Source organism: Nylanderia fulva, unplaced genomic scaffold (genome assembly GCF_048542155.1).
Source record: "Nylanderia fulva isolate GAGA-0341 unplaced genomic scaffold, ASM4854215v1 Scaffold36, whole genome shotgun sequence".
Classification (NCBI taxonomy): domain Eukaryota; kingdom Metazoa; phylum Arthropoda; class Insecta; order Hymenoptera; family Formicidae; genus Nylanderia; species Nylanderia fulva.
In genome coordinates this window covers 1,291,900-1,315,149 of record NW_028190433.1, presented here as the reverse complement: position 1 = coordinate 1,315,149, position 23,250 = coordinate 1,291,900, and the positions used below count along the sequence as shown (strand labels likewise).

Genomic DNA, 23,250 nt, shown 5'->3' with positions numbered 1-23,250 from the left:
ATCACAATAAATAGATTAGAAATATTTAGAAGATACAGCTTTTTAATAAAAATTTATATTTTTTTATACATCTGTGTGTTTCTTTTAATAATATTTTATAAAATTTATATACATCCATGTAGAAAGAAAAATAAATATATTAAAGATTTTTAATTAATTATTTAAGTAAAACGTCAATGAGGAAATAAAAATAAATAAATTAGAAATATTTAGAAGATACAGTTTTTAATAAAAATTTATATTTTTTTATACATCTGTGTGTTTCTCTTAATAATATTTTATAAAATTTATATACATCCATGTAGAAAGAAAAATAAATATATTAAATATTTTTAATTAATTATTTAAGTAAAACGTCAACGAGGAAATAAAAATAAATAAATTGGAAATATATATATAAGATAAAGCTTCTTAATAAAAATTTATATTTTTTTATAAATCGTGTATATTTCTCTTGATAATATTTTACAAAATCTATCCTTGTAGAAAGAAAACTAAATATATAAAATATTTAGAACAAATTATTGTTAGACAACAGTGATATTTCTTTTAATCACACACACCATGATCGCTGCTCCTTGCAGGTGAAGGAGGACTGGAAGTACGTGGCGATGGTGCTGGACCGGCTGTTTCTTTGGATTTTCACCCTGGCGGTATTGGTGGGCACCGCGGGCATCATCTTGCAAGCACCCACCCTGTACGACGATCGGGTGCCCATCGACAAGAAGTTTAACGAGTTCGCGACCAAGGTGGTCAAGTGTCCGCCCCAGTAGTCCATGCCCGAGCCCTGCACCGTAGAGAAAGATTAAGGACCAGAAGCACGGATCCTTCTCCCCCGTCCTAAGTCTTAGGAGAGTCCGCAAGCTCCGCTTCCTTATCCTCAACGATAAAATTACGGCAAAGGGCTCCGATTCTTATAAAGAATGAACCGGAAGCATATATATGCGACCGGCGATTTTTAACGAGAAGAAGAAGAAGATGAAGAAGCAACTGGAAGGATAAGATAAAAAAATCATCGATTTCGGAAAGACAGTTTCGTGGGTAGAAGAATGTGTTGCCTCTTGAGAGGGAAGGCGACATCGTTAAAAATACCTTAAAACCTTATTATAGAAGGATGTCGTCGCTGGAACAAAAAAAAAGCTGCACTCGATGTCTTCGAAATATTAAGGACGCGTTGATTCGCTAGGTGAACCTACATAAACCTACATAGTCTGCTCAAGTAAATCGTAATACGAAGCTGCCACTACTTAATCGGGTAAACCTAATCACACATCAGACGGACTTTACGATATAAAACTGTAAGTAATTTTAACGTCTCGAGAACGAAAAAGGGGCGAGAAACCGGAATCTTCGCCAGTGTTCGTCTAAACGCGCGCGAGCAAGCGTCAAGTATCGTTTGAGTAGGGCTCGGCTGGCCTGAAACGCGAGATTAATTAATGTCCCTTCTCGATTCGCACGTTGTAGATTTAGAATCTATACAGAGACGCAGTCAATATTGAAACCTGGTGAACCGGAAATTATACGACCGGCTCTTAACCGATAATATCGTATCGCGGCTGTATATCGCAGCAGCGTTATTTTACGCACAGCAGTTTACGCGTTCGAAGAAGTGGCGCCGATATATAGCGAGCATTTTTCTTCTTTAACGTAGAACACATTTTTTATACCGAACTAGATGTTCCTCCGAGTAATTCCGAGTATACTTTGTTGCCGCGCAATGCGGTACATTTACTGACACTTGAGCTTGCAAAAGCTTCGCGACGCGCAGCGGGCGAATCAAGAAATTGCAATATACGCGGTACATTATATATATATATATTCGATATCCGTGCGCGCGAACACGGATCGCGATTCTTCGCCGCGTTTTGTATTGTAATGCGAGTCGTAAACCGCTCTCATTACGCGAGTTAATTAGGTAATCACCGCGTAGTTAGCTCGTCGTACACAGACTTAGGGTGTAACTTGAAATATATAACCAGTTAATAATTTTAGGAGCTATCCGCGTTTATATGATATATATATGTATAATATTATATATTATATACAGGATGTCTGACATAAGGTGTCGCACCGAAAATATACAAGCAGATCTTGCTATTTGGAGATAATTTTTCCTCGGCAAAAATATCGAGATATCAATAATTTTCGAGTTGTAAGCGATTGAAAATCAAGGGTTTTTCGCAAACTAATCCTTGTAGAAATAAAATATTAACAAAACATTCTCCAATTAATTTCAAATAGAGTTTACTTTAATAAAATTTTAATTTAAGGTTTAGTTATAAAAAGATACATGATGGCAAAAATTAGGAACTTGAAAAAAAAATAATGGTCTCCCTCGACATTTTTGCTGAGGAAAAATCGTCTCCAAATAACGAGATCCACTTGTATATTTTTGGTGTGACACTTTATGTCAGACACGCTGTATATATATATGTGTGTATTATATATATACCTATTATATATATATATATATATATATATATATATTTAAAAGAGCGATGGACGAACCGATGGCGCGTCGGTAGCGCGGAGTAATGATTTCTTCACTCAACTATATGTGAGAGACACTCTCTTTCTCTATCCTAAATATTATATTTAATCAATTATATACGACACATAATATCTTTCCTCTTGATATCATCGATTACTATACTTCCATAAGTAACGTTTCCGCGAACGCTTCGTGTTTTCAAACACATTTGATTCTCTCGCTTCTCGTATATTTTCCCTCTATCGATAAGCGAATGTAAATATATTGATTCACGCGTGTGTGCAATTATTTGTCATCGTTTCCTGCAATTTCTTCGCGGTTCTCCTCGCGAAAAGGAGGACGCACATCGAGTGAACTCGCGTCGCCGACGCATCTCGCGTTATCCTCGTCCCGAGAATATAAGAAATATATATTGTATTTTGTAAATCAGAAAGGTGGAAAAAAACACGCGAGAATACTACAATAAAGAGTAATTGATAGTACGGTAAGAACAAGTAAAGCATACGAATTCTAAAGCTGATAGTTGTAGGGAATTGAACGACCGTTGACGCCGTTGTTCAATACCGTATAGTTCGTGGTCGTTGTCACTGTGAGTTTGTCACACATTCATCATTTCGCTTTTTTTTTTCCTCGTTTTCTTTTATAGACAGTTAACGCGTCATGTATGATACTCGTCATTAGAACTCTTAGTCATAATTAAAGGATAATTTTGCGCGTTCTAAGTACAATGCCGTACTACTTGGAACTGTAAATATATATATATATATATATATATATATATTATTACGGCGAGGAATAACGATTCCCCATTACTACTGCCATTAAAACGCAAGGCCGATATACTTTACGAGCGTTTTTAGAAGCTGTTATTTGGATCGCCGTCGATTGTAAAAGGTAATTTCCGGCATACGATCGTCTTTCGTGCGATCGCCGATCGATCGTCGGGCGAATCGACCGGAGAATAAAATTTCGAATAATTTTGTTCTCGAGACTCGGACTCGAGTGTTTCTCCGTGATCAACGCCCGCGATCGATCTATGCCGGATATTATCGAAAGCGACGTCACGTGCAAGGATGCGAATAATACACGTGGTCGCTACCTGAGTGAAAATCGTCCAGCGAACGCATTAAATTCGAGGAAAATAAAAAGACATACATTTAGGATAGTAGATTCGAAGGATTTTTCTCCTAGCGAGGAAGCGAAACAAATCTACTCCGCACTAGGTCGTTAGGAAAACAACGCACACGTTTTCTATGATAGAGCTATGAATATTTACTTGTTACTTGAAATAGTGCAGCGAACGGTGACTTTCGAATCGACGGCGATTTTGTTATAAAGACGGCATCTGAATCGGCATATAACCATCATGGCATATTGGAACATGTAAAATCTATTTCTTATTTTGGATAAAAAGTGAAGAAATTGTTTTTAGCTTTCGATTTAATTTTTTAACTTCTTTAATAATTTTTTAATAATCTTAATTTTATGCTTGTATTAATTATCTTGCATTTATTGATCTTCCAAAAATATATTGAATCGTGTTATTTAAATTTAATTAAATGTTAAATTAAATAGTTAAATGTTAAGATAATAGTGCAGATAATTCTACTTCAATATTTAATTATGAAAAATATTAGAAAGAGATTTTTGTTTAAATATATTACACTGATATTACTGTTACTGTGATATTTAAGTGTTAAATTTATATGTGTGTAATTTCTGTATGTTTAACAAATTAAAAAGAAATTTGTGTTTTACAAAATAAATTTTTTTCTCCTGTTAATTATTTTCTTCCAATCTATTTTTATCAGTAGACATTTTTTTACCATCTTTTTAGCAATTTTTTTCCTTGTCAATGTTTGCATAACATTAATTTTATTTTGTAGCTCTACTATTATTATTGAAAACGTCCTACAAATATTCATCGTCGATTGCGAAAATCACGTCGATGTGATCGAAAAATTCGATCATTAGAATGATTTTAGATTACGAGTCAAGAAGGAATGAGAGAAAAATAGAGCGAGTGTGTGTATGCACATTTAAATAATAAACAATTAAAGCATAAATTAAGATGTAAATATACTGTGTAAATAACGAAATGTAACACTAACAATAAGTAAAGGCTAATAATGGTTGAGCCTTTTTTTACAATTTTCAGAGGATTAAATATTCTTTCGAAAAATTTCATGGGACTCTATAAGCGACATCGTAATACTTTGATAATCACACATGTCTCTTTAAAATTTTACCTTTTTTATATTGATATATTAGCCAGATATAAAGATATATTAAATTTTCATTCGACTAAAAAACACTATCAGAAATGTTTTTTTATCAGAATGACAGTTTAAAAAATTTTTTTTTAATTTTCACAAAAATCTAGAAATTTTTTGGATACTATAAATAATTGATAAATATTAATTTATTTACGTAAAACTCATGCAATTCATCAAAGTAACTCATTACGAAGAAACAACTAAAATTCCAATAACGTAAAATGTTTCTTCTCGATGAGAGAAACACGAAAAGCTATGGCAGACAAAGGTATTGTATTTATTTTGCATAATGTTTGTCATGTGAGAGCGATTTTGTGTTAATCTCTCACCAAACACATGGCAACTATTTCGTAACGTCAAAAATAGAGTTTTATTTAGGCTTGCAAAATTTGCAAGCGATATAGCGCTTATGGAGCGTGCGTTTTCGCGCGATCCCTTTATCAGTCATCCCAGTTTCGATAGCAGCTTTCGCAATTGGTGCTCTCGATGTAGGATTATCGAAATTTCGAGCACCATTAATTAACCGTTTGGTCGCGATGAGAAGAGCGTGGAACCGAAGTCTCGACACCGAAGTACAAAGTACTGCATGCGGTATCGGCATTAAATGCATGCTAGCCGCAATCGAAAAAAAAAATAAATAAATTAATAAAAATAACACTCTATACCACGCAGGAAGGCATGACCAAACATAACGAATGGAAGCGGATCTTTTGGACGTAACGCGTTTGAAACGAATTCGAAAAACGCAGAATTCGATATGAAATCGCGTTTGTTCGTCGCGCACAATATCCTAACAATCTATATTCCATCGTGCCGATGTGTGTATATTATATATATATATACGATCGTTTTAGAATGTCGACAATGCGCTCACACGCGACACTGATATAGTAAATGCGTCTGATAAAATTGAGTGAATTGTATGAAGAAAATAAACGATCGAACATTTTTTTAAGCGATTAATTGAAGGGGTTATTCATACGAACTAAGACAACATATACATGCTTGCATCGAACGAAGGAAATGAAGGATAGCCTTTATGTATATTGTAATATCAAGTGAAATATATTTCGGGTACTTAATATCCTAAGGAAGGGTTGTGCAGAAAATCCATTTTGAAAATTTGGATAAAGGAAAAAGACGGAACGCTTTTAATGAATCAAGGTTGATTGAAAGTGTGAGGAAATTCATGCGCGCAAACGATTTGCATTTTGTTAAATATAATATATAGATGTGCCTCATTTAAAAAAAATATAACCCCTTCAATAAAAGAGTAGAGAATAACGTATTTTTTGCACGTTGTCCCAGAAATAAAAACGTGCTTTTGAATTAACAATTCTCGTGTACATCGAGAAACTTTTATTTGCAGACGAATGAATGCGGATTTAGCGCCAAATGCGCGCTAAAAAAGTTTACTCATTTAATATGAGATGTTTTGTTCAATATAAATGTGAAATAAAAATGTTCCAATTATATTTAACGTTAAATACGACCGTCGAATGTTTAACTTTACTTCTGAAACATCACTCGTAAAGCGTGAAAATGTATTTAATATAAAGGGGAGAAAACGGACGAGAGAAGGAGAAAAGCCAGATCGTATTTAACGTTAAATATGCGTGTTTGTGAACCCCATATCGACAGATATGGAACGAGGAGGATCGCATTTAGCGCTAAATAGCGTAGTGAGATGCGGGCTAGACGCATCGCCAAGGTATATAAAATCGACGTTATGCAGGTGTGCGATTTTGAGATCTCGAAGGGTTTTGACGCATATGTGAAAACCGACATACGGGGGCGCGTTTCGCGTGCGCTTAAGATCTCGATTAAACATCGGCCGCTGATTAATCTCTGACGGCCCGAGCCCCATCCGACGATAAATCATCGCTTCCACCCTTAAACCGCGCGTATTTGATAGCTTGCGAATATATACCGTACTTAACGCATTTAACGAGTTAGATGACTAAAAGAAGTGAGGACAACGGTACGGTTAGATTATTGTAACGATAACATAGCGTGTTATAAAACGAGCGTACCGTATAGCAATAGAGCGCCATTAACGAGCGAAGACGCGCGCGAGTGAAGAGTTTACGATAAACATTGGAATAATAATTACCATCGTTAGAAATACGATTATTATATATAATATATATATATCGTTTGTTAAATATGTACTTACAAACACTAATTATACTAACGACCGTCGTTCTAAGGCTAAACGATATAAGGACAAGATTCTTGTTGCTTGGTTTTGTAATCATGCTTGACAAAAGCATACGGAGAAATAAAACTTGTTGTCGTAGAAAAGTCCACGTAGTTCTCTTTCCGTATGCGAGCACACGTCGTGCACAAAAGTGTGAATCGATAATCGTGCACAATGGTGACCCCTTCATCCTGTTGCAACCTGGAAGAATATTTCTCGAATATTCATGTCGGTACCTCCGTGGAATTGTTCGCCGTTAACCATTCCTGGACTTCCGGCAAGGATTCCGTCAACCATTTTAGCGCGAAATTAGCATGAGCTTCGACCATCCCCATGGTATATCCTACGATTTTTATGCTTTCGCGATTATCCTCGCTGAAGGTCTGAAACTAAGATGGAAAGATGGAATAAAAATGTGATCTTAAAATATGCTCCGAAAATTTTGCTTTTCTTTTATACGATATTTACGTCATCCAGATCTTCTTTGCTGATCAAACCGTTCATGGTTGCCAACGCAAAAGCTTTCAAGATCAGGCGAGATTTCGAGAATCTAAACAGACACGAGAGCACATAATAATCTGCTTATAAGTTCGACAGAGAGATAAGAAAGTTGCGAAGTACCTTGTGACGATAGCCTGCCAATTATTTCGCACAAACTTGTAGGCGAGTTGCGCGGCAACTGGATTTTGCGGAAAACTTCTTAAGATCCTTTGCGTCTCGTCCTCATTATAGATCTTTCCCTCGAGAAGCTCGCTAAGTAGCCTTAACAAGTAGTATTAACACATTATATATCTACAAACATATGTTGTTTCTAGAAATCGATCTCGAGTTTTTCTATAATTAAAATTTTCTAATTAATAAAGAAACGTAAGGATGTACATAAATATTTTTTGCTCAATTTTTACATGTTTCTACAGGATATTGAAAATTGTGTGTATTTTTCAAGTAGTCTCTGATCAAATTTTGAATTTTTCTTTATTTTTTCTTAATAAAGATTTTATTTTCGCACTTCTTTCAAGTCTTAATTTTCGATAAATTCTACGAAATTAAAATTCTCTCTTAAAACTCAATAAAATGAGAATGTAATTTGTAAAAATTATTTCTCTCTTTCTCCCCTAAAATTTATTTTTAAGGGAAACTTTAATTTTTCGAGTTTACACCGTTTTATTGTTCTCAATTCTATTATATCATTAACTATACATATCAGTTTTCAATTCATACTTACGATTGAATCCACGGCGTCTGGAAGCACGCGAGTGCTGATAAAAGACGATTTTTCTCTTCTCGATCCGCTGTAGAGTTTGCTCTCTCAACGAAGTAATTCCATTCGTTTCGCGTGCCGTATCTCGCGATCGTACAATATAGCACTTCGCGTGCGTACGCCGGTACGCTGAAACGATCAAAGTTTTATCTCCGAAATGGACCACGAAGTTTAATCGATATCTTTAGAAATGAACATTATTGCGAAGATGTCATCACAAATTATTCCCTTTATTTTATTTTTTTCTTGCTATTTTATTAATAATAAATGTATCGCGACTTAATATTGTCAATCGTGTAAATAAATTAATATTAATTTTTAGATTATTAAATATTAATTTATATTTTTTAAATTAAAGTATCTTGCTGAATATTTTTATGTCATGTATTCTGCATTGTATATGAAAAATTCAGATACGTGTTTCGATGTAACTGCTGCATAAGAGGAAAAAACAATTAATATTTTATTTGATCAGAAAGTACACATGGAAATAATTTTAACGTGGATGTCAATAAAAATGCAGCATTCGGCTATATATGGAAGAATTCAGCTAATAGAGATTATAAAGAAAAAATTTATATAAAATATCTTTTTAAATTAAATCACACATGCTATCCCTCGTTTGAGATGTACGATACGATCGCACGAAGAATTTACGGATCTCGAATGAAAGATTAAATATTTTATCAAACTTACACCTCGTCCGCGTCGGAACGATCCTTTAATTTAGCAAAATGACTTTTGGCCCATTCGAGACACTCAGCGTTCTCGAACGCGCACGCTATCTTAAGGGCAGTCAAAGTTAGCGCCGATCCTTCATCAATCTTCCATCCCACGTCTGAGTATAACTTTGATGTGAATTGCAATGTAAACTCCTGAAAATAATCAATTCCATTATCATATATATTACTATCCACACACTTATAATTTTTTAATCGAAATCCATTAGTTTTTATATTTAATATATTTCACTTTTCACACATTTTAATTTGTTTAAATTACGAATACTTATTGCTATCATTAATATTTTTATTAGTCTGATAAAAATAATAATCGAGTAATTATTTTATTTAATTTTGTTTAATGTTTAATGCATTGTAAATTATAATTATTATATTGAATATCATATTCAAAAAGATGTATTTCGTCATAAATTATGTTTTGATTATCATTGCGTCTTTATCTTTATGTACGTGTAGCAACTTTTAACAAAATAAATATTTTGCAAACTTGACAACTTTCTAAATTAGCCATTAAATAGTTTGCTACTAATTACAAAAATCTATCCTTTTAGAATGATTTTCTTTATTACTACATATAGGGAGTAGACTAGATTACCTGAAAGACACTGAAGCTCGACGTTTCATAAAGAAGACCGTTCAATTTCAACAGATGACGCATCACGACGCTCCAAGGAGCGTAATGTCGTTCCTTCATTTGCATATATTTAATAAAGTCAAAAGCGGTCGCGTATTTCGTCAAGCCGACCGCAGCGAGCCCGAGCACATCGTCAACAAGCGATGCTCTGGTTTCAGCCGGAAGGACCTCGTGATCTTTCTCGAGGGCCTGCGCCAGGAGCTTCCAATTTTCCTCATCATAATGCACACGGTAATAACCTTGAAAGCAGTTAGCGTTAACAGCGATAAAATGGGCAATTGTGGTGCCCCGTCTTGTAACTTCTTATTGAATTACAGAATATTAAAGCTAATAAATAATTAGATAAATTATCTTCCACATGAGCAGCAGTTGCACGAGTCATTTATGACAAAATATAAATTCTACTTTAATATATAGAATAATCAAAGAGGGGTATAAACTAGAAAAATAGCGTTAAAAGTAGATTCAAGTTTGTTCATTGAAATAAAAATATACGCAAAGTCTATATAAATATCTGCAAGCGTTTGTTCTTATTTATCTCTCATTTATCTCTTATTACAGAAAGTTTATTTAAAAATAGAAAAATTAATAATTATGATTAATATATGGATTTTTATTAAAAAAATATAATATAAAATTCCGTGCGTAATTGGCAAAAAAAGATAAATATTGTTAATTTTAATAAAAAAAATGATTTGATCTATATAATTTTTAAACGAGAAACATTTATGTAACCAACCTGTTCTATTCACATTGAACACGACCCAAGAATCTTGAGCACCAACATCATCTACCACAGTTTCCTCTTTGTAATGTAACCACGTCTTCGTCGGAGATGACCAATCATTCCTCGTTTTGTTAATATAGTCAAGCGGTACGTACCACGTCGGTTGAGTGTCAGATGACGATTGATCGTATGTAAATCTTTGCTGCGTGATAGTTGACAGTAATAAAAATATTGTTATATTTCAAAAGACGCTTAAAGCGCAAATTATCACTTTTTTCGAAGAAGAAATAAATGTACACAATTTGATACGCATTATTTAGGTCACACCTGTCGAACAACAGCTGTGCCCTCCTCGTAGTCTCTCGTGACTCTAATGATCGGATATCCACGATTCGAGATCCAAGAATTCATCGCTTCGGCCAGAGTAATATCTAGGGGTAAACCGACGGTTTCTTCCGCCATCGCTTCCCAAAAATCGTCGACGCTTACTGTCGAGTAGTTCCTTAAAAAGGGACATTGATTTGTAAAAATTTTAATGTCTCTAACATTTCACGTTGATGCATTTACGATGAAAATTGAAGCATCATTATTGACGCATCCGCCATTTACGCGCATGAATATTATATATTTTGCCATTCAATGGCAACGAAAAATATCGATGATGGGTCCACTTATGTAACAAGCACGATAAAGAAGCATGAGGAATAATGATGGGCAACTCGTGACATTCAACGGTGAACATTATCATAAAGCCGATGGGATAACTCGCTGTAAAACGCATCAATTATGGTTTCGACGATTGAATCACGCGGACGCGCGAGTGATTTAAACGCACGATTGATGAACGGGCGACGATCGAGAGATCAAATCGACGAGATAATGTGATATATACCCACCACCTCGCTACGAATTTCTGGTAGCCGTTCCTAAAGACGGTATCGTTTACCACGCCGTGCAACATGCGAATCAAGCATGCACCTACAAGAAGCAGTCAGAATGCAGAATCATATTATGCAACATTACTGCCTTTCGAGTAAAGCTAAGGCTGTATTTGCATATTTGGTATATTTCGTAAGAGAGGCCAATTCTTGCTAAATTTAATTAATGACATAATATAAGAAGCGAGGAGTTTGTCATATTTTTAAATTTATTCTTGCATCTAAAGATAAATGTTATTTACATGCAATATTACGTAATATGCTCAAATATACTTAATAAATGCACTTTTTCTATATTTGTGGTAATAATTAAATATTTTATTTATGCAAATATTATATTGTTCAAATAGTCAATAGCCGCATGTCCGAGTACAAATATTCAATTTATATCAAATTAAAGTTAATATTAATAATACTTACAATATGAGAAAATATTATAAGCATTGTTACTCAACGAAAAAATAATCAGTTTGATAGACATTTTTACCTTTCTTATGTCGACCATTGTCGTCCGAGAAATCCAGATGAGCGGGATTGACATTCGATTGCAACGGTCTTGAAACGCTGTAACCATCTTCTTCCATGGCATCCCATTGAATGTCGGCAAGGAAAGCATGATTGGAGTCTAGTGACAAGTCTATCTGAAAATAGAATCTCATAAGAATCTTTCTCTTTTGTTCGACAAGAAACGATGCTATATTTATCTGGACTCTCTAATCAGATGTGAGTCGATTATTTCCTAAGAGGTAAAAAACCGGATATATACTGAAATTACAAAATCTTCAAAATAATTTATAATAATAATTAAATAATAATAAAACATAAGATTAATCAAATATGTTATGTATAAATGATTTATATTAAATTATTTCTATATATAAAGACCTAAAATTCCATTTCATAAATATGTAAACTTTGCATTACAAAATTTCGCAATTTTATGAACATACTAATTTTTTTTTTATTTGATCTCTCATTTATCATTTTCTTTTTCTAAAAAAAAAATAATGAATTCAGAATTTAATATTAAATTAACTTTAAATCTACATTCACAACTTAATACAATAAAATATCTGAGAACAAGAAATGAATAAAATTAATTTAGAAAGGTTGAGAGTCAACATTCAAATATTTTATTTTAATGTGTATACATTTAAAGTTAATAAATATCAGAAATTATGTGCCTTCTGAATCATTGCATGTCGCAAATGAAGTGTGGAGCCTTCTAGGAGCCAAACGTCCGTCCAGTTCTTCACGTTCACGACACCGCCCAACCATTGTTCTCCTATCAGGCTTATCAGAGCGCTTAACGCGTCTGTCTTCGTGACCATGGGAGATCGATCCGCGGCGTAGAAGAGCGATTGCCTTGAAAACAATTTAAATCGATGTGCAGCAGCAGGGTACCGAGCGTAGCACAATTGTATGAATATGTCGAATTAGTCTAATAATATAATATATTATCATTCGAAATTTAAACCAGATTTTTCAAAATGTGAAATTGTTAAATTTACTTTTAAAAAATTATCTTAATAGTATTTTCTGCTAAATTTTGAAACAAACAGAATTTCATTCTATTACCAAATTCTTTTTTAATTTAAAATATCTGTGTAATACCAGAGATCTCTTAAATTTAATCCAAAGTCCATTTAAAATTATGTGAAGAAATAAAATTGTATAATCTTCCTAAAACTGAGATTTATGCTCCAAAAAACACCTTTTAATTTTCTATTAATTTAATTTTATATATAAGAGTTTTAACAAGGCTCTGTAATATAAATATAAATTTAACGTATAAGACGGGCAACAAGAGCCAAATCGCGGATGACAATGCGTTATCCTAACGAAACTAAATAATTTTTCGTTAGAAATAAATACCGGTGCACAAGCCACCAAATTTTTACTTGGACACGGCCAAGATTTTAAATATGAAATAATCTCATATTTTGAGATTTAATTTCAATACCCCTTTAACCCCCCTACGGAAAATAAATAAATGAATGCAAGAGAAAAATATAGATCCGAAAATCGCTGAATCGGGAATTCCCGATTCAGCGATTTTCGGATCTATATTTTTCTCTTGCATTCATTTATTTATTTTCCGTAGGGGGGTTAAAGGGGTATTGAAATTAAATCTCAAAATATGAGATTATTTCATATTTAAAATCTTGGCCGTGTCCAAGTAAAAATTTGGTGGCTTGTGCACCGGTATTTATTTCTAACGAAAAATTATTTAGTTTCGTTAGGATAACGCATTGTCATCCGCGATTTGGCTCTTGTTGCCCGTCTTATACGTTAAATTTATATTTAATTTTATATAATCTGATTATTCTGATAGAAAAAAATAGTATTATGATCTCTTACTTCATCGATATTAATCCCAAGCTTCCGGCGTTATCAACGATCCGTGGCGGTAACGCGATTATATCTAATTTCGGGAGCGGATAAGGCAACGAAAACATGTCGTTTAAATGTGTAACAGTTTGGTTAAGTTTGTCATAAAGGTATTTCCCTCGTGATCGTCTCTTTGGATCGCCCCAGAAAGTTACTGCCGTTTTATCGGGCTCCACTTCTGTTTTACTTAACGACTCGACCTCGCCCATTACGAAGGCCAAATTGTAAGGTGACAGCAACGGGGTATCGTTGAAAGTGTCAATCACCTGATTGTTCGATCTTGAAAAGAACAAGTCGCAGATTGATCATTTCATTTTTTCATAAAAAAAGTGGAATAACAACACACAATGAGAAATATTATAAAAAAATCCCACAAAACATGTTTTAAAATTACTGCATGATATAAAACTTTTGGGCTCTCTTCTACTTTTTATGTAAATTGTCTATTTTACATTTTTATTTAACAGAACGCAGTTGGAAAAACTGGATTTCGCTATTTCAAACTAATATAACTTCTAAGTACGCAAACATTGACACAGCTGCAATTAATGTAGCATGAATTACGCACGTGTTCCTCGAGATATTGAGAGGCATGTTCGAAAGGACCCTCGCTCCGGGCGGACGTGCTACGGACACCGAGAAGATAGCTTTGAGATTCACGTCATCGAAAACCGGCAGAAGACGTGATGCTCCCAAAGGTTTCAATCGCGTCCCGATTAACGATCTATTAAAGCATATATAGTAGATCAAATTATTTCAAGATTTATCCTTTTATTTATCGAGAGAGCGAAGCTTTTAAAAAATTCACATCAAATGTCAAATCAAAACACATATCATATTTGACAATAGTTGCAAAAATTTAGACGTATTTTTATGTGTATCTTTTTGAAGTAAAATATTTAATATAATTTGTAACAGCTCTTTAAAAATTAATATACATATAGAAGGCAATAAGAGCTAATTAAGTTCTGTTATTAATATTTATTTGTAGAAAAAAAATTTTTTAACATAAAATATTAGACAAAAAAGTTCGAACGTTTCGGTTGCCTTTTTCAACCTTCTTCAGCGCATCATTTAAAATTAAAGATTAATAAAAATCAACAATAAATAATTTATAACTGTCAATATACTAAAACTATACAGAAACAGAGATATTCGCATAAAACTACGTCAAGATATTATTTTTATAAAAAACGAAATCAACGCATTTTTTAAAAGCATGAGCATTTTTATATATTCTATCCCTCGAATCGTCATTTAATGTAATTGTTAAAATATTTAATTTGATGTATAATTAAGCTAATTAATACTTCACTACTAGTGAAAAACTCACCTTTCCTCGCCAGAATCGCCGAAGCTTGCCGCGTAAATCGCCTTACCGTCGAGCATAATCTTGTAATCGATCTCCAAGCTGTACATTCCGGGACTCATAGCGACGGCCGGATGTATTACATGTAATCCGTTATTAGCATCCTCTTCGTATCGCTGGATCGCCAACTCGCCTGCGTTTTCGTTACCGGAAGTTATCGTGGATGCCGTCTCTGGTCCAGACGTCGTCGACTCAGACGTCGTTATATTTGCGACTTCCCTAGATTGCCCATTGGTCACGGATGTGCTCTCGTTCTTCGCAGAAGAGGTTTCATTGCCGGAGAAGGTCACGTTTCCTGAAGGATACTCGGTAACTTCGTTGCGCGTTGTTTCCTGATTTTCCAATTGAGGAGATGTCACGTTTGCGAGAGAAGTCGTCGTAACATTACCTGCGTTAATAGATCATTCTACGGTTAGACAATCGATTGATCGAGTACCTATAAGTTCTTCTTCGAGAGAAATATTTAATTTTTATCTAAATTATGATTACACGCTATTGCAATTTTTTATACAAAGTATTTTATACGAATAATGATAAAGGAATCGGATCAATTATATAATGTTTAAAACAGTGAAAATGTAAATTCTTTTTTTTTTTATCGTTATGTAATCATTTGCATGGCTATTAAATCAGATATTGACACAGCTGCATGCTACTAATGATCGTTTTGCCGCGCGTATTTTGCTATCAAAAATCTGTTGCTTTGTTAACGTTCGTTAACCCGTTATATCTTAATGGTATTTGTAGCATAGATTATGATATAAATGAAAAAAGACACACAAGTCACACTCGTGACATGGATTAAGATCTAACAAACGGGTGTCTAATTGACAGCTAGCAACATAGCTTTTCCGTCTACGCTTCGCAAAAAATTACAGGAAAAGACTAAATATAAATATTAAATATTAATATAAATATATAAATATATATAAATATATAAATATATATAATATATATATATATATATATATATATATATAATATATATAAATATTATATTAAATATTTAATATATATAATATTAATATATATATATAATATATATATATATATAAAATATATAAATATTATATTAAATATTTAATATAATATTAATAAAAAAAAACGTACAAAAATTAAATTAATTTTCAACAAAATAATTTTTGCAAAATTAATTAGCATATCATTTATCTCTCATATACATATACTATAGTCGAAATATTAATTATTTCACCGTCCGAAGAAATAGGAAGCTAATTTAAAAAAAAATATGAAAGATATCTCTAAAGTGAAAGATATATGCGACGTCTCCGAAATAAATACCGGTGTTTGCGACGACCTCCTGATTGCCTTTATTGTCCTCGGCGCGTCTCCTACGTCTTCTTTTTGCCCGCGCATTGTTCTCCTCTATGAACGACAGCTTGTAACGCGTTGCCGTGATGTTCCTCGCATTGAGAGACAATTTGCTTAAGGATGGTGTGCCATCGACGCGAAATTTGATGATGACTCGTCCTTTCAGATTCAACGTCGCGTTGACGTCGCTCGGCGGAGTCAATTCGAGATCATATCTCAAGGGATGAACGAAAGGCGACATTGAGACGACGACGACGTCGCTTTCCTCCGTCTCGCCCTCAATGAGAGCTAATGGATCGTATGTCTAATTAACACAAAAGGCGCGAGACTTGAGAAAAAATGATTATCAGTGCGCGAGAGTCGATCATTCGCGTGAAATCGGCGAATCTGCAAAACAGCGTCGAGACATTAATCAAAATTTCGAGATAATAAGATTATTTTCACCGACCTGGTTCTATTGTTATCACCATCTTTGTATACACAGATAATAGTTTCTTACGCTTAATGATCTCTTTTATATATAGTTCTGAATGGAAAAGTAATTTCGAGTCATATAATATGTCAGAAGATCTGCGTTGTTTTGCACATTTCACGTTTTTATTTTTTAAAAATGAATTTGATAAAATATTTTTCTCGTTAATTATACTAAATTGTCGACATATAATTGGCATATAATTTTCATTTGCGTCATTTGATATAATAACGAATCACACTCACTCTCGTTTTAGGCATCGTGCCGATGTTCCATCCGATCAAACCGGCAACAACGATAACAATTACAAACAGGACAACAAAGGAAATGATTTTCTTGTATGTTAAAAACCAACCGCCCTTCCGTTGGTGGATAATTTCCTCTGTGGGTGAAGCCAGTGCGGTATTACCGGAATACGTTTCCATCATGCAATCGGCTGAAAAAAAATTATCCACACGATCTGAAAAAATTCGTCGCATTCAATATTGATGACAATTGTATTTCTTTCATGGCCGTAACATTTTGATCATCAGTACGTAGATGATGCATCGGCTCATTTGGCATATTATGAATATAAACGGCCAATAATAAAAATAATATATAATAATAAAATCCCAAATAACATTTTTCTCCGTCTTTCTTTCTATCTCTTTGATTGAATAAATTAAAAACATTACACAACATCAATATTCTTCTTCTATGTAGGTATATAAATAAGAAATAAATTTTTTTAATTCTTATGCAATTGAATTTTTTTTATTTAAAAGATTTTTTATCAAAAATTAAAACATTTAAAAATATGACAAATGCTGGTGCATGAAGAAAAATATTAAAATTTTAAAAGAATATCGAATAGAAAAAAGAGAAATACTATGAGATATAATACAAAAAATTTTGAATAAATAAAAAAAGGGAGTAAAAGAATCATTTATAAAAATATATGAAAAAAAAATTTACAATATTAATATTTGTACCTTTAAAAGAGCAAAATATTCTTTTTCTTCAAAATTAAACAAATCATATATAGTAGGCCAACTGAACAAGCAAATAAATAAGGTGTAAAAATTTTTATTAATAGTTAAATAATTAAATTAACATTCCGTTACAGAATCGATATAAATTGTAAACGTTTCGACTGCACTACAGTCTTTATCAATACATAAAAGTTAAATATTAAAATACAAAGTTAAATGTTAAAAATACAAAGTTAGTTAAATATTAAAATATAAAATTGAAACGATTCTTCGCTGTTGACCAATAGATATGCAAGGCGATTGGTCTGAGATGCCAAGTTATGCGACATTTGAGCATGCTACGGATATAATACGCGAATTAAATCAATGTCAGAGAAAATTAAAAAATCTTTCAACTTACATTATCGTTTTAACAAGTCCTTTTCCCCGATATTTCAAGTGTGTGTTGCGAAGTCTGAATACCAAATGTCAAAATAGAGAGCGTGATGTATTTATTTATTACCAATGTTTTTTCTAAATTATGATTCAGCAAATTTTTTAAGTATGTCAAAATAACTACTGTCTAACAATTCGGTGTCTGTATTTAAATTAATTCCATTTTTCTGTTCTTTAATGTGGATCATTTCAGATATTAGTCTTTTATGGTAGTTTTTTTCGTGATCCATAATTTTAATATTGTCCCAGTCAAATGTATGTTGTTCGTTTAGAATGTGTTCTGTGACAACCGAATGTCTAGCAGAGTCTAATTTAATATTATTTTTATGTTCTTTAAGTCTCGTTCCTAACTGTCTTTTTGTCTGTCCGACATATGTGGCGTCACAACCGTTGCAATTCAATTTATAAATAACATTAGAATTCGTGGGGCAATTATTTTTGTCCTTTTGAACTTTTATGAAGTCATTCAATTTTTTAATGGAACGATATCCTACCACTACGTCAGGTCTTCTTATTGCTGAAGCAACTTTCTCAGATATTGATTCTATATATGGTATGACAAAATATTTAATGTTAGTATTAGTATTATTGGTATCTGTTATATTGTTATTATTAGGCTTGTCAAATTTCTTAGTTGAGAGATTTTTTAATCTGCGTTTTATTTCTGTGAAAATTAGATCAAGAGGATAACCGTTGGATAGCAAAATGTTAATAGCTTTCTTTATATTTTTTTTGTGAAATTGCGGATGTGATAGTAATAAAGCTCTATCTACCAAGTTATAAATTGTTCCTATTTTATGACAAGTCGGATGATTTGAAAAAAATGAAAGTAATCTACCTGAGAATGTCTTTTTGTGATACCAATCTAAATAAATTTTATTATCTATTACTTTGATCATTATGTCTAAAAAGCTTATACAACGATTATCCTCTTTTTCCAATGTAAATTGTAGTCTATCGTTATAATTGTTGAATTCGTTCAAAACATATGTAATATTGTCAGCGGAAGTGCATAAAATAATGTCGTCTACATAACGGAAATAGAAAGTCATTTCGCAATTTAAATTACTAATTACTAATGTTTCCAAGTCCTGCATGACTATATCGGCAATGATCGGAGAAAGTGGGGAACCCATAGGAGTCCCATAAATTTGTTTGTAAGTTATGTTATTAAAAGTGAAAAATGTAGAAGTTAGTATAAATTTTATCATACCTATGAATTCATTTTTGGGAATCTTTGTGTGTGACTCTATAAAATGCCATCTATTATTGATACCGTTTAATGCAAGATCTACGGAAACATTAGTAAATAATGAAACAACGTCCAATGAAACTATTATGTCGGTATCTTGTATTGTTTCTTTTTCTTCTCTTTTACATATTCAATTTTTTTTCAGCACCTTTCAATCTCAATAGATTTATTCTCTTACAAATGCTATAAAAAAATGCGACAAACTGCTATAATTGGTACCAGTAATTATCATGTATAATCAATCGATTAGATCATAGAGTCTTAAAACAATTGCGGAGATTGTGGAAATTATAGAAAAATTTGCAAATAACGATCGGCAAGTCGGAACTCTCGAACGAGGCTCGAAATTGTGTAAGAAAGAAATCGCGATCAGTCGTCATTGCACCGCAACGAATTTCGCATTAGTAGTGCAACGCGTTAGAAGCGCATAGAGTGCACGCAGATGACGTCAACGAAATTGGTTCCCCGTGATGCAGGAATCCGCGATAGTCCCGCGCGGAGAACGCTTGCAAATGCGGCAAGAGACGGCTTCAAGGTCCTACCTCGTGCATTATTCGCTGACTATATATCAAGTCCAGCAATCGCATCACCGATAACGCCTATACTATCGACATTAGTTGCGACACTCTACGTTGATTTTAGCGGCTAAAGAGAAACAGTTTTATAACAAGAATAATAAAATATTATTATAAAATGTGTCGCATCTCATCAAATGTTCTATGTAAGTAATGTATGTTCTATATATGTTCTAGGTAAACATCAAACAAATTTATCAAAGAAAAAATAAAATTTTAAAAATATGTTAAGCATATAATTTTTATCTCTGTGTGTGACCCGATTTTAGATAATATTTATGGATTAGATTGGAAATGTATAAAAGTGTTTTTATTCCCAAGATTGCATTATACTTTCTTAATTAGATCTAAAAATCGAGATATGTATTCGAAACGAATAGATGCCAAAATGTTAATTTTTTTTAATTATTTGACGTTAAGAATTATAACTGTCCGTAGATCTACGACTACGATGATATCTTTTTTAGTCCGCTTAGTTTGATAATTCTATTATATGCCTCATCGTAGCAATCTGCATAACCATGTAAAGTTGTGCTGCTTGTTATGCCATGCAAACATGATTGTCACATAAACAGACGTCGATATCTTGCTTAAAAGAGAAAAATATACCAGAAGAAAAATGTGCGCTATTGAAAGAATGAGAAATTTAAATATATATCAAACTATTAAGAGAGACTTATTGGATAAAATTTCAATTAATTATTTATCGTTATATATATAAATGCAATTCAAAAGTCGAAACTAAACTAATTAAATGAATAAATAATTAAATCAAATAGTATTTTTGTACTTGTATCGTCTATTTAGATTTAGATGGTTACTCACTCTATACGTAAAATATTATAAACTTCAATTTAATCTTTAATATAAACTTTAATTAAACTTTTTTTTCGCGCGCGCGCGTGCAAAGTAATTGACAAAAATTTACACAACAAAATCAGTATCAACGAGAATATCGAAAATGTTCCGAGGTATTTCCGAGTTGCCGATGCGTATATACGCAGCAAACAGATAATATCAGTAACAACATAATTAAAGTGTCGGAGGAATTCCAACTAAACACTCAAAATTGATGTGACAACGCTTCTGCGTGTATATGCATATTTTTAAAAAATCACGTTCTGAGATAGCTTTTTTGTTTTTGCAATTATTTACAAAGCTTCTATAAGTTTGTCTGAATATGATTAATGCGCCGAGTTGTTCACTAATAACTTATATATTCTTAAATATATATCTACAAAATTTAATATAAATTCCACTTTCAAATTGATTATTTAATTGAACAACTAGGTTAATTACTTAAATATTAAAGATGCTTTTTTTAAGCTACACATTAGAAAAGCTGTCATTAACATTTAGCAACTCCGGAGAGATAATCCACAAGATTAATTGGAAAATATAAAAACAAAAAATTAAAAAATGTACTAAATAAATAAATAAAAAATAATTGAATTCCCTCGTAAGCTTTGTGTAGCAGATGTCATCTGCAAGTCATATTCTCTCCAATTCTCACACAAAAGGCAGGATATTTCTCGAGTGGAACAACGATTATAACTACTGTAAGCGTAATTGGGGATTAATTAACTGCAACGATTCGATTTAACAATTAAAATTAAATTAATTATTGAATCATGTATGAACACATTCGTCGATACAAGCTAATTTGATACTTGCAGATCGATAATTTGCATAAAACAGGCATCGAGTCGGGTAGATTTATTAAATATTCTTTTCAGTAGCGATTCTCGAATATGAGTATCTAAAATAAAGATACTTGCTTTAATAAAAAACAAGCAAGATCTGCTTTTTCTCAAATATCTCTAGTATAACGTCTAATGAGCGTAACTAATTTTTCAATCGCAACATAATTGTAGTAACAACGCCTTTATTAGACGTAGTTTATCAACAAACATATTTTATCAACGGTATGGAAAGATAATAGTCATTGGAAACTATTAAACGTGTCATGCGCGTACGTTCTCGATAAGAACAATTAAACAGGCTGAGAACATTTATGTGTTTTCAAAGTTACTTTTCAAAACGCCGTTCTCTCTTTCTCTCTTTTTAAGATAATATCATTAGATTTATTTTTTAATTTAAAGTAAGGTTTTTAACATGAAAGAAAAGAATTGGAGAACATTCTTCTGTTTTAATTTTAAAGAAGCTATTTCAGCTTATTCCTAATTCCTTGAAACGCGAACTAAAAATCATAGGATTAATATAGACTGAGAAAAACAGCTGTTATCACTTACAATTTCGCTGTCCATAGGACTGCCAGCTGCTGACGGATCCTCGCCGCATCTTTGAAACTTGAAGAAGTAATTGCGAAGTTCTTCTTGAAATGGGATGATCACGAAGAAGTGATTGAAGAGCGAGCACGTTTTTTTCGACACGGAAATGAATTCGCGACCGCGGCGGCGTACAGGTGACGCAGGTACAACTGCAATTAGCTGTTCTACCTTGCGATGCGGATGTTGGCCGAGAAGCACTCGTGGGTGCCCCCACCTATGCTGCTGGTTCGTCAGCACCGCGTGTCGTTCTCAACCGTTCGTTCCGCTCCTTATTCTTATGCGTTTCTGCCATAATTCGTGATTAGACTTGTTATCGGAACTTTTTTGCTCGCCTTATAGCCCTCTCTTTTCTTCGCCACGTGGAGCAAAATCTCGCGTGATAATACTGCATTTGAAACAAGACCAATTCTCTTTCTCCTTGATCTTGACAAAAATCATATATACTTGTAATTAAAGGAAGAAGAAGAGATTGAAATGAAATGTACAAAAGATATTCATTATTCGGAAAATATCTATATAAATAATGGGATCAAATTCTGCAAATTGTTCTGTTCATTCCCCTAAAGAATCTGTAAAGTATTGGGCAGATAAAGTTGTTTCGAAATCGCAGCAGTCGCGTTCTCGATTGCCTGGAGCAGCTCAGAAGTGACCCAGTTATTGCGCGCGAGAGAAACTCACTCGCGAACAAAACACCTCATCAAATCCAATTGAGACGATATGGGGGTGTTGTCGTACAGTCCCAAGCGCATATTGGGCTTGGTCCGGGATCGGTACCAGGAACACCGGGCACGCAAATGAACGGCACGTGTTCCCGGCGATAGCGACGCAATGACACAGAGAGCTCCTAAAGAGGAGCACAATGGCGCCAAGGTCCTAGGGGACATTGGGG

The 23,250-nt window shown here is 33.2% G+C and overlaps 2 protein-coding genes across 4 annotated transcripts in view; one reads left to right on the top strand and one right to left on the bottom strand.

The window, feature by feature from the left end:
• Nucleotides 1-4,569, top strand: part of nAChRalpha4 (nicotinic acetylcholine receptor alpha4) — a 205,406-nt gene extending 200,837 nt beyond the window's left edge. For both annotated transcript variants that reach the window (XM_085485293.1, XM_085485292.1), the window contains exon 12: nucleotides 585-4,569. In XM_085485293.1, the coding sequence (XP_085341419.1) occupies nucleotides 585-773 (189 nt within the window). In that variant the 3' untranslated portion in view covers nucleotides 774-4,569. The remainder of the gene's footprint in view (nucleotides 1-584) is intronic.
• A 2,323-nt stretch (nucleotides 4,570-6,892) lies between these two features.
• Nucleotides 6,893-22,447, bottom strand: LOC114941914 (endoplasmic reticulum aminopeptidase 1). 2 transcript variants are annotated; one of them, XM_029317104.1, is made up of 17 exons: nucleotides 22,323-22,447; nucleotides 17,080-17,294; nucleotides 16,333-16,666; nucleotides 14,995-15,418; nucleotides 14,230-14,385; nucleotides 13,632-13,940; nucleotides 12,455-12,635; nucleotides 11,758-11,911; nucleotides 11,229-11,310; nucleotides 10,660-10,834; nucleotides 10,345-10,534; nucleotides 9,567-9,844; nucleotides 8,925-9,103; nucleotides 8,193-8,357; nucleotides 7,589-7,729; nucleotides 7,436-7,517; nucleotides 6,893-7,356 (listed from the first exon to the last, which is right to left on the bottom strand). In XM_029317104.1, the coding sequence occupies exons 1-17, from the start codon at nucleotides 22,369-22,371 to the stop codon at nucleotides 7,192-7,194; spliced, it is 3,279 nt and encodes a 1,092-aa protein (XP_029172937.1). In that variant the 5' UTR covers nucleotides 22,372-22,447; the 3' UTR covers nucleotides 6,893-7,191. The 2 variants fall into 2 exon arrangements, with proteins under 2 accessions (XP_029172937.1, XP_029172938.1); XM_029317105.2 differs by having other exon boundaries at nucleotides 17,080-17,270; nucleotides 22,323-22,402.
• Nucleotides 22,448-23,250: the final 803 nt, after the last annotated feature.